This window comes from Oncorhynchus mykiss, chromosome 27, assembly GCF_013265735.2.
Source record: "Oncorhynchus mykiss isolate Arlee chromosome 27, USDA_OmykA_1.1, whole genome shotgun sequence".
Classification (NCBI taxonomy): domain Eukaryota; kingdom Metazoa; phylum Chordata; class Actinopteri; order Salmoniformes; family Salmonidae; genus Oncorhynchus; species Oncorhynchus mykiss.
In genome coordinates, this window is record NC_048591.1 from 19989656 (window position 1) to 20003349 (window position 13694).

At 42.1% G+C, this 13694-nt stretch overlaps 1 protein-coding gene across 1 annotated transcript; it reads right to left on the reverse strand.

Annotated features, from left to right (window-relative positions):
• Positions 1–35: 35 nt before the first annotated feature.
• Positions 36–13674, reverse strand: phkg1a (phosphorylase kinase, gamma 1a (muscle)). The gene is made up of 10 exons (XM_021587916.2): positions 13325–13674; positions 10587–10729; positions 7036–7214; positions 6383–6437; positions 6082–6147; positions 5657–5820; positions 4833–4923; positions 3692–3845; positions 3087–3212; positions 36–1365 (listed from the first exon to the last, which is right to left on the reverse strand). Exons 2-10 carry the CDS (start codon positions 10667–10669, stop codon positions 1099–1101), a joined length of 1185 nt encoding a protein of 394 aa, XP_021443591.1. The 5' UTR covers positions 10670–10729; positions 13325–13674; the 3' UTR covers positions 36–1098.
• Positions 13675–13694: the final 20 nt, after the last annotated feature.

Consider the following 13694-nt stretch of genomic DNA (forward strand, 5'->3'; position numbering starts at 1 on the left):
ATCAATCATAAGCTATACGTTTTGCACCAATCACATACAATCAGGTTGAGATTTAATAAATATAATGAATCAATGTTAGCATACAATTAGTGTTCTCATGCTCCCTTAAACAGTTTACAGTACATGACCAAGTACAGTATGTCAAAATAAATGTACATGCCGGACTCATTGCACATACTGAGCGAAGGGAGAATCACTAGCACTAAGAAGCTTTGCATGCAGAGCAATTGTCTTTTACATAACAATGGAATTTGAGGCTCATTATATGGTTGAAATGACCTTTAACACTAAGAATATTTCAGAAGGGAGCAACATTTCAGAATACATCTATATACTAGACACCATACTCATGTTGGAAAAGAATAGAGAGCCTGGATGTGCACTATTTCCATCTCTGAATTTTCTGACACCTGCAATACTGTATAAGCCATAGAAAAATTTCACTGTGGATGTCTAGCTATTTGTTCCATTATGTACTAAACACAGACCAATATTCCTCAGTGCAGGTGTTGGAGGGTATAGTTATAGGATATTTCCTAAGTCTTGATCAATCCACAATTTAAAACAGTGGTTCCTAAACCTCTGGGACCCCCCAGACGTATCACAATTTTGTTGTATCGCTAAACTAGCTCACCTATTCAAAGGCCTGATTAGTGACGAGTTGAATCCGGTGTGGAATAGATCAAATACATGGACTGGCTGGGGGTCCCTGAGGAGAGGTTTGAGAACCACTGGTTTAAAAGACATACCAGTCAAGCGACAAATAGCTGCAATCCATTAGCATGGATTTTCACCAACCCTCCTTTTTGATACAAAGAACAAGCTATATCTCATGCTACATCTCTAAAGTGTCCAACCCAAAGTTTTTTTTGTTATTGCGTCACACCAATGCTTTAAGCCCAATTTAAGACAGATGGAGTCAAATCCTGAGCTGAGCCTAATGACATACCAGCCCAATTCTGTCCTTTCTCCAGATGTGTGCAGCCGTACACATTTAACACCATTGGATTTTAAAAGGATAGAGAATTGAGACAGATGGCAAGCTAATGTAGAGTCCCACCTCCCTCTTCTTAGGACCTGGACTGAGAAACAGCATCATTACCAGGAGTGCATGGAGGAGTCCTCGGCCTCTGCAGCCATGGACAGCAAGATGGCCTTGGGAGTGTTCTCGAACAGGGCGGCTCTGTTCTGGGTCTGGCCCTTCTTGACCCAGTGGCCATAGATCTTGAAGGCACAGGCATCGATTAGCTTGCGGATGGGCTTGATGGCGTACGGGTCACTCTTGATCACCTCCTTGGTGATCGGCTTGGCGCGGCGGTAATTACAGTAGATGCGCATCACGGCCAGCACTGTCATGCAGACGACCTGGTGACATGACGATGGGGGTGAGAATGTGTTGGTTCTATGTACAGTCATGGCCAAAAGTTTTGAGAAATACAAATTTTGCTGCCTCTGTCTTCAGATATTTTTGTCACATGTTACTATGGAATACTGAAGTATAAATACAAGCATTTCATAAGTGTCAAAGGCTTTTATTGACAATTACATGAAGTTGATGCAAAGTCAATATTTGCAGTGTTGACCCTTCTTTTTCAAAACCTCTGCGATCTGACCTAGCATTCTGTCAATTAACTTCTGGGCCACATCCTGACTGATGGCAGCCCATTCTTGCATAATCAATGCTTTGAGTTTGTCAGAATTGGTGAGTTTTTGTTTGTCCACCCACCTCTTGAGGATTGACCACAAGTTCTCAATGGGAGTAAGGTCTGGGGAGTTTCCTGGCCATGGACCCAAAATATCGATGTTTTGTTCCCCGAGCCACTTAGTTATCACTTTTGCCTTATGGCAAGGTGCTCCATCATGCTGGAAATGGCATTGTTCGTCACCAAACTGTTCCTGGATGGTTGGGAGAAGTTGCTCTCGGAGGATGTGTTGGTACCATTGTGAGTGAGCCCACTCCCTTGGCTGAGAAGCAACCCCACACATGAATGGTCTCAGGATGCTTTACTGTTGGCATGACACAGGACTAATGGTATCGCTCACCTTATCTTCTTCGGACAAGCTTTTTTACGGATGCCCCAAACAATCGGAAAGGGGATTCATCAGAGAAAATGACAACCCCAGTCCAATCCCTGTACCCTTTGCAGAATGTCAGTCTGTCCCCGATGATTTTCCTGGAGAGAAGTGGCTTCTTTGCTGCCCTTCTTGACACCAGGCCATCCCCCAAAAGTCTTCCCCTCACTGTGTGTGCAGATGCACTCACACCTGCCTGCTGCCATTCCTGAGCAAGCTCTGTACTGGTGGTTGCCAGAACTTTAGGAGACGGTCCTGGCACTTGCTGGACTTTCTAGGGTGCCCTGAAGCCTTCTTCACAACAATTGATCTGCTCTCCTTAAAGTTCTTGATCTGATAAATGGTTGATTTAGGTGCAATCTTACTGGCAGCAATATCCTTGCCTGTGAAGCCCTTTTTGTGCAAAGCAATGTGACGGCACATGTTTCCTTGCAGGTAACCATGTTTGACAGGGGAAGAACAATGATTCTAAGCACCACCCTCCTTTTGAAGCTTCCAGTCTGTTATTAGAACTCAATCAGCATGAGAGTGATCTCCAGCCTTGTCCTTGTCAACACTCACACCTGTGTTAACGAGAGAATCACTGACATGATGTCAGCTGGTCCTTTTGTGGCAGGGCTGAAATGCAGTGGAAATGTTTTTTTGCGATTCAGTTCATTTGCATGGCAAAGAGGGACTTTGCAATTAATTGCAATTCATCTGATGACTCTTCATAACATTCTGGAGTATATGCAAATTGCCATCATACAAACTGAGGCAGTAGATTTTGAAAATTAATATTTGTGTAATTCTCAAAACTTTTGGCCACGACTGTACATCAGACTGCATGTTAGGATTTATTTGACCTATGACTGATATTACGGTGTCATATTGCCATCGATCCCAGTCAGTTCCGATATTGACATTTATTAAACTCATTTTCCATGAGGATTTCTGAACTCAAACATAAATCCCCAACCGTGGTGTTGATTCCACATCACATGGGAATCTTTGTATAGTGTTGCTGCTCTTACCTTGAACCTCCTCTTGGGGGTGAAGTGTCTTACTTCAGCCACCACATACTGCTGGAAGAAGGGGTGGTTCAGGCAGTCTTGGGCTGTATAACGCTGATCTGGGTTTACCATCAACATCCTGGAGATCTGAAAACAGAGACATGAGGCAATATTTAAGGGGCAATCAATGGATTCCCCCCTCAAAAAAAGTGTCCATTCTGACAAACAGCTGAAGGATGCGGCTGGAGAAGTGTAGGCACTCTCAAATTAGGGGGAGGAGGTAACCTCGGGGTTAGAGGGGTGGGCCGGTAACCGAAGGGTTGGAACCCCCGAGCTGCCAGCGAGGAAATCTGCAGGGAGTGAGCCTTCTTCAATATCCCGTATACATATGCTGCCGTTCTGCCATTGAGCAAGGCACTACCCCTTGTGCCCCATGGGCACTGCTCCCAGCCTGTGATGTGTGTCAGATTGGGTACTGTGACAGCAAAAAATAAACAGTATCCATGCAAATGGACCAATAAAGTGGATTAATAAACAGAGCTATGAATGCAGCTGACTATCCTTGAGATCAGAAGTATAGTTTTAACCATGTTTTGAAGCTACAGTGTTAATCCTTCCAAACCCACTAGGTCTTTGATAGTGTCAGACCGGTCGTCCCATTCAGGAGAAGATAAGTCGTAGTTCCCAGCTAGGATCATACGAAGCATCATCATCTGTTTTCTGTGCCAGAAGGGAGGGGATCCAGCCAGTAGAGTGTACAAGATCACCCCTGAACTCCATCTGGAATCACAATAAATCATCATCAGGATTATAGTGATACTTTTTCTAGGACTTTATTTCACCATATAATATAAAGGTAACTGCCAAAATAGTGGAAACATGAGTAAATGAGGAATACAAAGTATATTGACAAAAGGTGCTTCCACACAGGTGTGGTTTATGAGTTAATGAACATCACATCATGCTTAGGGTCATGTATAAAAAGCCAGGTTATTTTGTCGGCAGGTAGCCTAGTAGTTAGAGCATTGGACTCGTAACCAAAAGGTTGCAAGATTGAATCCCCGAGCTGACGAATGTAAAAAAATCTATCATTCTGCCCATGAACAAGGCAGTTAACCCACTGTTCCTAGGCCGTCATTGTAAATAAGAATTTGTTCTTAACGGACTTGCCTAGTTAAATAAAAGTAAAATAATAAATAAATACCATGGCTATGCCTCCATAGGATGACAACGCCCCCATCCACAGGGCACGAGTGGTCACTGAATGGTTTGATTTGCATGAAAACGAGGTAACCATATGCCATGACCGGATCTTGAGCCTGAGACAACGTTTTACACCACCATCAAAAAAACACAAAATTATGGCATTTCTCATGGAATAATGGTGTTGCATCCCTCCAATAGAGTTCCAGACACTTGTAGAATCTATGTCAAGGTGCATTGAACCTGTTCTGGCGGCTCGTGGTGGCACAACGCCCTATTAAGACACTATATGTTGCTGTTTCCTTTATTTTGGCAGTTAGCTGTTAGGTACCAAGTAATATTAAACTAAATAAATACTATGGAACAAGCTTAACTAAATGGATACTTTTAGAAATAAATGTTGCACTTAAATTGTGATTAGTGAAAATATTTCCATTAAAATAAATGAAGTGCTGGAGCAGTGGGACGACAGAGAAGTTTTATGTACAGTATTTAACCAAGATCTGGTATCCAGCGGGTAGATGGAAAGGTGAATGGGTAGTTGTGTGTAATCGGAGTACTCACATGTCAACTGCAGTCCCGTATCCCCTGTGGTTGGGGTCCATGGAGCACTCAATGATCTCAGGAGCCAGATAGCCAGGGGTCCCACACACCTCTGGTGTAGAAAACAGATAGAGGGGGCATTGCTAGGTGAATATTAGTAATAATTAATATTCTCATAATTATGAGTACAATAAATGTAAATGAAAGTCTCAAGCTGATACAGGAAACACATCATAGTCTACTACAGTAATTGACTGTTCTTTGCATGTTTATCATTCAACCTGAACCTATATATAGTATTTGTTGACAAACGTACAAGTGTGGATTGTATTTTACCACAAAAAAACTGACTGCAGTTCCTAGTCTGAAGTTCTGTGCATGCTGAGAGGTCACAGCATCGCCTTTTAAAAGGTCAACACATGCTCCTAATGATTTGGGAACAGCAAATAGCTCAGCAAGTGTCCTGTTGCATCTTAACCTTTGCTTGAGCAAACGACAGGGACAGGACAGAAGGGGAGTGGGTTGTGGACGAGGATTTAGGGGCGTTGACTAGCTAGAAAGGGTTCCTCTACATAGCACTGACAGCTAGTGTTAAAACTTAGCGCCACAGCGTTCAAAACATGAGGCTTTCTTCCACTGACTGAGCAGCCAGTATGAAGCGCTCATTACCTTCCGCTATAATGCTTAATTCTATGTGGTATGCAATTATGGACATGGGGTATCCTGACAACTTTCTACAATGATTTCACTGCTAATTCAGTCAGAATGAGATTGAGTGGGACAGTAATTAACTAGATTTTCTTTGCCAGTCGTAGACCCCACATCTGTTGATAGAAACTACTAACCGTTGAGTGTCTGTCCAGGCTCAATCTGCAGGGAGAAGCCAAAGTCAGTGAGCTTGATGTCCATGTTGTCATCCAGCAGGATATTCTCAGGCTTGAGGTCTCTGTGGATGATGTTCTGGTCGTGGAGGAATTTAACCACCTCTAGCAGGGCACGCATGATCTTCCTTCAGAAAAATAGGGAAATGTTGTCCTTCTGATCTATATCTCTCACACTCCCTAAACATGCCCATTAGGGCCAAACTAACTAGTCTCAAATCACTCAAATTCTACAGCACTCACACAGCAAATCTCTCAATGTCCCTCAAATGTCTTAATGAACCCCTGAACCACAAACAGTCTTGTCCAGATATACATTTTTGAGGGGACCGAACCCAGATGTACGCAATAAGATAGTGAATGAATGTGTGTGAGGTAGAGTTTCTGACCTGGTCTCCTTCTCACTCAGAGTTACTTTTTCTGTGAGGTAGTCAAACAGCTCTCCTCTCTTCATCCTGGGAGAGAGACAGATTATATTGGTATGCATACATCCCGAGGGCCTGAAAGTATTGAGTCAAATGTACTCTGTATAATCACTGAAAAAATCACCAGTGCACTAAACATGTCACTCTTCCTTGTACCTTGATTGGATAGTGTTTTTTAAATGTTGTATAAATATTTGTAAGATTCCTTGTTAGGAAATTGACAGATTACGTGATTGTATGCTGCAGAGTCTGTCTGGATACTTACAGGTCAAACACTAGGAAGAAGAAGGCTTTTGACTCATAGCAGTCCTTCAGCTGGACTGTGGAGAGATAATAGGCCTGTTATGATGTATGTCTACATCAGTAGAACAGATAGCCCAATTCTGATATTTGTTTCACAAATTGGTCTTTTGACCAATCAGATCAGCTCTGAAAAGATCTGCTGTGAAAAGATCTGATGTGATTGGTCAAAAGATCAATTAGTGGGGGAAAAAAATATCAGAATTTGGCTGCATGTGTAAACATAGCCATAGAGTTAAACAGATGTTATAATATCAATTTGACCTTTTCTAGCTAAACAAGTGATGCGCAGTCAATATGGTTATGAAGCAGTAGAGGAAAGCAAAAGCTAAAGTTGTCCAACCCTCTAGGATGCGTAGACATAACCTTTGAACAAAGTTATTGTAAAATAACTTTAGAGATCCACGTCAATGTGCTCCACACTCCATATTTGACCAGATGAGGGAATAATGTTTTTATCGGGCCCATTTTCCGAATTCAGATTAAGCCTACTCCAGGAATAGGCTAGATGGATGTGTGAGTTTCTTACTCAAGTTTTTTCAAGTAGTTTTGTTATTATATACATTAAGTTCCATTAAAGTGTCAATAATGTACGCATTGTGGTGTTATTTTGCTTACTGATGTTGTCCATTCCATAGACTTTCTTGAGAATATCAATCTCCTTCACTGTGGCCTCTTTGATCTCCTCGATCTCGGCAGCCGAGATCTTGTCAGAAGGAGTGACGTCAATGATTTTGACCGCATAGTCCTGTTGGGTTTGTTTATGAATACAACGTCGCACCACGCTACTCACCCCCCTGAAGCACAAGGACAGAAAAACAAACAGCGTCATATCTAAAGGTAGTAAATTACATCACACACATTTCAAGTTTTTATTTTATTTGTACAGCTGAATACTCAAGTGGAACTTATTTTGTTAGATTTGTTCCATAGCAAAAAACAACGGCAATGTGCCCCACCAGGGATTTGAATCCACAACCCTCTGATCATCACTCTTTAGGATGTTCTCTCGGACACCCAGAACTAAAATCTTGTGGAATTGCGTCAAATATTTAAGATTAAATTCTGTGGGGAGTTTATATGTACTATAATTACAAGGGAGACGTTTTAGAAAATGTACTAACGGGACTAGCGAAATCTCAATCTCTCTAAATGGAAATTTAGCGAGTTTCGTGCAAATCTATGGGCAAAATGTCCCCTCTCCTACCCAAATTCAAAAGAAGACAAATCGTGATTTGTTCAAACGATAAGTGACAGAAAAATCTGCGTACCAGAACAAAGTTCCTTGTTGGTCGTCGCGTTCCACAGTCTGTCGACAGATGCTACTACCATCTATGTTACGTGCATCTGTCCACGAGAGATTATATAGGATGTAATACAACTCCAAAGAAACCAATAGAGGACACAATGTGTATCTAATGCAGAACATATACTAGAGCTAAAATCTCACAAGGCTGAGAATGATTGGCTATCCCTATCAGATAAAATATTTCAAATATCTGAAGCACAGCTTTATATATTAAGGCAGCCTCAAAAACATGTTCATCCTTACCATTTTCTTTTTGAGAATCTTCTGCACTTTGCAAGTAGGCCTATACTCCATATAATGACATTAAGCTGCATTGGGCCACAAAAACAAGTACATACCCCTCAGTAAATTAAAATACAGGTGTTCTCTCTAAAAGCATGTTGTCGCTCTCTACATGTGCAGGAAACTGATACGATAATACAGGTGATGTGTGTGTTATGCCATACTATACAGTGCACTGTTGTTTATGTGACATGTTACAGAGCCCACCAGCCCAATAAGAACAGTGGTAAAGCTTTATCAAGGTTTTATTTAAGGTAAATGGCTAACTTGTGCTGACAAGGGTAGAATGGCTCTGTTAGTTGTATGATGCTGGCAACATGTGGCCCACATACTAAATGTGTTTTTTTATGTACAAAAAACAATGATGAATTATCTCGTCTTTGATCTGGCCTGTCTTTGTTAACGTTCTGTGATACTTGTGAGAAACAATGGCAAAAAAATAAAATAAACAGGCAAAGCGTAAATACAGGACTAAGATTGAATGCTACTACACTCAGCTCTGACGCTTGTCAGATGTGGCCGGGCTTGCAAACTATTACGGACTACAAAGGGAAACCCAGCCGCGTGCGGCCCAGTGACGCGAGCCTACCAGACAAGCTAAATGCCTTTTATGCTTGCTTCGAGGCAAGCAACACTGAAGCATGCATGAGAGCACCAGCTGTTCCAGATGACTTTGTGATCATGCTCTCCGTAGCCGATGTGAGCAAGACCTTTAAACAGGTCAACATTCACAAGGCCGCAGGGTCAGACGGATTACCAGGACGTGTACTCAGAGCATGCGTGAACCAACTGGCAAGTGTCTTCACTGACATTTTCAACCTCTCCCTGACGAGTCTGTAATACCTACATGTTTCAAGCAGACCACCATAATGCCTGTGCCCAAGAACATTAAGGTAACCTGTCTAAATGACTACCGCCCCGTAGCACTCACGTCAGTAGCCATGAAGTGCTTTAAAAGGCTGGTCATGGCTCACATCAACAACATCATCCCAGGAACACCTATGTGAGAATGTTCATTGACTACAGCTCAGTGTTCAACACCATAGTGCCCACAAAGCTCATCACTAAGCTAAGGACCCTGGGACTAAACACCTCCCTCTGCAACTGGATCCTGGACTTCCTGACGGGCCGCCCCCAGGTGGTAAGGGTAGGCAACAACACATCTGCCACGCTGATCCTCAACACGGGGGCCCCTCAGGGGTGCATGTTCAGTCCCCTCCTGTATTCCCTGTTCACCCACAACTGCGTGGCCAAGCACGACTCCAACACCATCATTAAGTTTTCTGACGACACAACAGTGGTAGGCCTGATCACCAACAACGATAAAACAGCCTATAGGTAGGAGGTCAGAGACCTGGCAGTGTGGTGCCAGGACAACAACCTCTCCCTCAACGTGAGCAAGACAAAGGAGATGATTGTGGACTACAGGAAAAGGGGGGCCGAACACGCCTCCATTCACATCGATAGACTGTAGTGGAGCAGGTCAAGAGTTTCAAGTTCCTTGGTCTCCACATCACCAACAAACTATCATGGTCAAAACACCCGAAGACAGTCGTGAAGAGGGCACAACAACACGTTTTACCCTTCAGGAGACTGATTTGGCATGGGTCCCCAGATCCTCAAAAGGTTCTACAGCTGCACCATCGAGAGCATCCTGACCAGTTGCATCACCGCCTGGTATGGCAACTGCTCTGCATCCGACCGTGAGACGCTACAGAGGGTAGTGCGTACGGCCCAGTACATCACTGGGGCCAAGCATCCTGCCATCCAGGACCTATATACTAGGCGGTGACAGAGGAAGGCCCAAAAAATTGTCAGACTGTATATAGCCTCTCTATTGTTATTTTGTGTTACATTTTATTTTATTTTTTACTTTTGTTTATTTAGTGAATATTTTCTTAACTATTTTGTAAAACTGTTATTGGTTAAGGGCTTGTAAGTAAGCATTTCACGGTAAGGTCTACCTACACCTGTTGTATTCGGTGCATGTGACAAATAAAATTGGATTTGAAAATAATGCAATTTCTTTATCACACAAGTGACCCCCTGTGTGAATCCGAGTGGGATGACACAATGACTCTACTAGCTGACCAATCACTAGTACTGTTCGGTGCCAAAACCTTTGTCCTAAAACACGCTCAAATGAATGCCGCCCGGCTCAATAATACATAGTTTAGTTACGTAATGGCATACCTCTCTTGATTAACAAACCACACACAGTGATACGACACAAAGGATGTCCCTGATGACAGGGTTTAATAGTGAGTTCCCAGAACCCTAATTCCCTTCCATAAGCAGTCTAGACTGAGGGGTGGTTGATGTGTGAGTTTCTGTTTATTATTATTTCTGTTCTCCTCTGGTCCCAGATCGTTTTGGGCTGTATAGCCAACTCATATGGTCATTGTGATGGATTGCCAAACATTGTTGAGGTGACATTTGAGTTTGTTTCAGGTGTACAGCACAAACAGACCTGGGGCCAGGCTATTTTTATGCAGTGAATTAATAGAAAATACCTTCATGTTCTTTTTACCTCATGTACATGAAAACAATTCCATATGACATACAAATGATACCATACCTTCCCAGGATCTCCTTGGGGTCATATTTGCCATAGAACTCCTGAGCTCCCACCCAATCCGGGATCTCGTCCTCTTTGGTCATGTTGGCGTGACTGGTTATCCAATGAAACTAGACTATTGTACTGCTGCTGCTGATAACAAGCTGGGAACAAGAAAACACAGCAGGTCATATTCAGGGCAAACTCACTTTTTCATTAAACTGAGCTGTATTTGTGAAGTTGATTGACCTTTTAACAAAAAGTTTAATAGTATGAAATTTAAAGTAAAAATTTAATTCCCCAAAAATAATTCAATTCTAAACTCCTAACAGCAATATAGGCAAGCACATAGGAGACAATTGATGTAGGTTTTTGGTGACAGTAGCCCAATTGTTTGACAATGGTTGTGTATGTATGTACAGTTGAAGTCGGAAGTTTACATACACTGAGGTTGGAGTCATTAAAACTCGTTTTTTAACCACTCCACAAATTTCTTGTTAACAAACTATAGTTTTGGCAAGTCGGTTAGGACATCTACTTTGTGCATGACACAAGTCATTTTTCCAACAAATGTTTACAGACAGACTATTTCACTTATAATTCACTGTATCACAATTCCAGTGGGTCAGAAGTTTATATACACTAAGTTGACTGTGCCTTTAAACAGCTTGGAAAATTCCATAAATTGATGTCATGCTTTAGAAGTTTCTGATAGGCTAACTGACATAATTTGAGTCAATTGGAGGTGTACCTGTGGATGTATTTCAAGGCCTACCTTCAAACTCAGTGCCTCGTTGCTTGACATCATGGGAAAATCAAGAGAAATCAGCCAAGAACTCAGAAAAAAATGTGTACACCTCCACAAGTCTGGTTCATCCTCGGGAGCAATTTCCAAACACCTGAAGCTATCACGTTCATCTATACAAACAATAGTACGCAAGAATAAACACCATGGGACCCCTCAGCCATCATACCACTCAGGAAGGAGATGCGTTCTGTCTCCTAGAGATGAACGTACTTTGGTGCGAAAAGTGCAAATCAATCCCAGAACAACAGCAAAGGGCCTTGTGAAGATGCTGGAGGAAACGGGTACATAACCTGAAAGGCCGCTCAGCAAGTAAGAAGCCACTGCTCCAAAACAGCCATAAAAAAATCCAAACTACTGTTTGCAACTGCACATGGGGACAAAGATTGTACTTTTTGAAGAAATGTCCTCTGGCCTGATGAAACAAAAATAGAACCGTTTGGCCATAATGACCATCGTTATGATTGGAGGAAAAAGGGGGAGGCTTGCAAGTCGAAGAACACCATCCCAACCGTGAAGCACGGGGTGGCAGCATCATGTTGTGGGGGTGCTTTGCTGCAGGAGGGACTGGTGCACTTCACAAAATAGATTGCGTCATGAGGTAGGAACATTTTGGGGATATATTGAAGCAATATCTCACAACATCAGTTAAAGCTTGGTCGCAAAGGGGTCTTCCAAATGGACAATGACCCCAAGCATACTTTCAAAGTTGTGGCAAAATGGCTTAAGGACAACAAAGTCAAGGTATTGGAGTGGCCATCACAAAGCCCTGACCTCAATCCCATAGACAGTTTGTGGACAGACCTGAAAAAACGTGTGCAAGCAAGGAGGCCTACAAACCTGACTCAGTTACACCAGCTCTGTCAGGAGGAATGGGACCAAACTCACCCAACATATTGTGGGAAGCTTGTGGAAGGCTACCTGAAACGTTTGACCCAAGTTAAACAATTTAAAGGCAATGCTACAAAATGCTAATTGAGTGTATGTAAACTTCTGACCCACTGGGAATGTGATGAACGAAATAAAAGCTGAAATAAATAATTCTCTACCATTCTGACATTTCACATTCTTAAATTAAAGTGGTGATCCTAACTGACCTAAAACAGGGAAATTTTACTGTGATTAAATGTCAGGAATTGTGAGAAACTGAGTTTAAATGAATTTGGCTAAGGTGTATGTAAACTTCCGACTTCAACTGTATGTATGTGTAAACAGAACAGGTAGACCCGGTATATAGCTGCAGATGCCATGTTGAACTGGTTTAAATACGACCTATATAATGACATTTCGAAGCTCCGCCCCCGGCCCCTTCCCTAGGTGGCCATGATCAGAGGGAAAGAACAACGTGTGACAGAATATAATAGATATAGCTAGGCTATTTCTCATTACACTAGGTTGTTCATAAACCCGTGAAAATATATATATTTTAAAACAATATTGATTTAGCCTACGCATTCTGCTGCGTTCAGGTACTAATCGGAACTAGGAAATGTGCGACTTACTAACTGGTTGTAGTTATACACGTGCCGCTTCAACCAGTTAGCAAGTCGGGTATTTCTGAGTTGCCTAGTTCCGACTGGCACGTGAATGAACGCGACATTATATAATGATTACATTTTTGTTAAGTATTCCAGAAATATTTTATGGACTAATATGTAACCATTCCTATATATAATTAATCTACCATAATGCATGCGAGCATTGAATTTTGTGGAATACACAAGATACACTATTGTTCTGAGTGGGTCGAGCATCATCAATCAGCCTGTTACATACACTATTACACAATTTCCAGCATTGTTACAAATTAACCGATTGAATCGCAAGCCATTTTGGAAACAAATCTTATAAATCAGCCTTCAACTGTCGTACATTTCACTCATCACTATTTGACCTTTTAAATCGCGGTCTTGTCAAGTTGAACAAACACGAAATTCCCACGATCAACACTCACCGTATCAATCAATGCGCGTTTAGTCCTTACAATGCAGTTAAATCCATCATAATTCAAACGCTTCATAAAAATAAGGAACAAACGAGCAACTGGCTCACTAACGATATCAACACAGTTGGTAAGTCTTCATGGTGGACTGTGCTAGCATATGAAAAGGGCGAATTCTAATGTCAGATGCCAAAAATAAATCCGTGCTAGTTGAAGAGCACAGGGCCTTAACGCGTGTACACATATCTTCTTCCTATTCATGAAATAACACCCCGGTTTACATTCTAATCAGTGACATCCCCGCTAATAGTTCGCATGCAACAGGTCTCAGACAAGTGAATGGGCATAACAGGTGGCACAAATGTACTGTAGTAGTAGCACT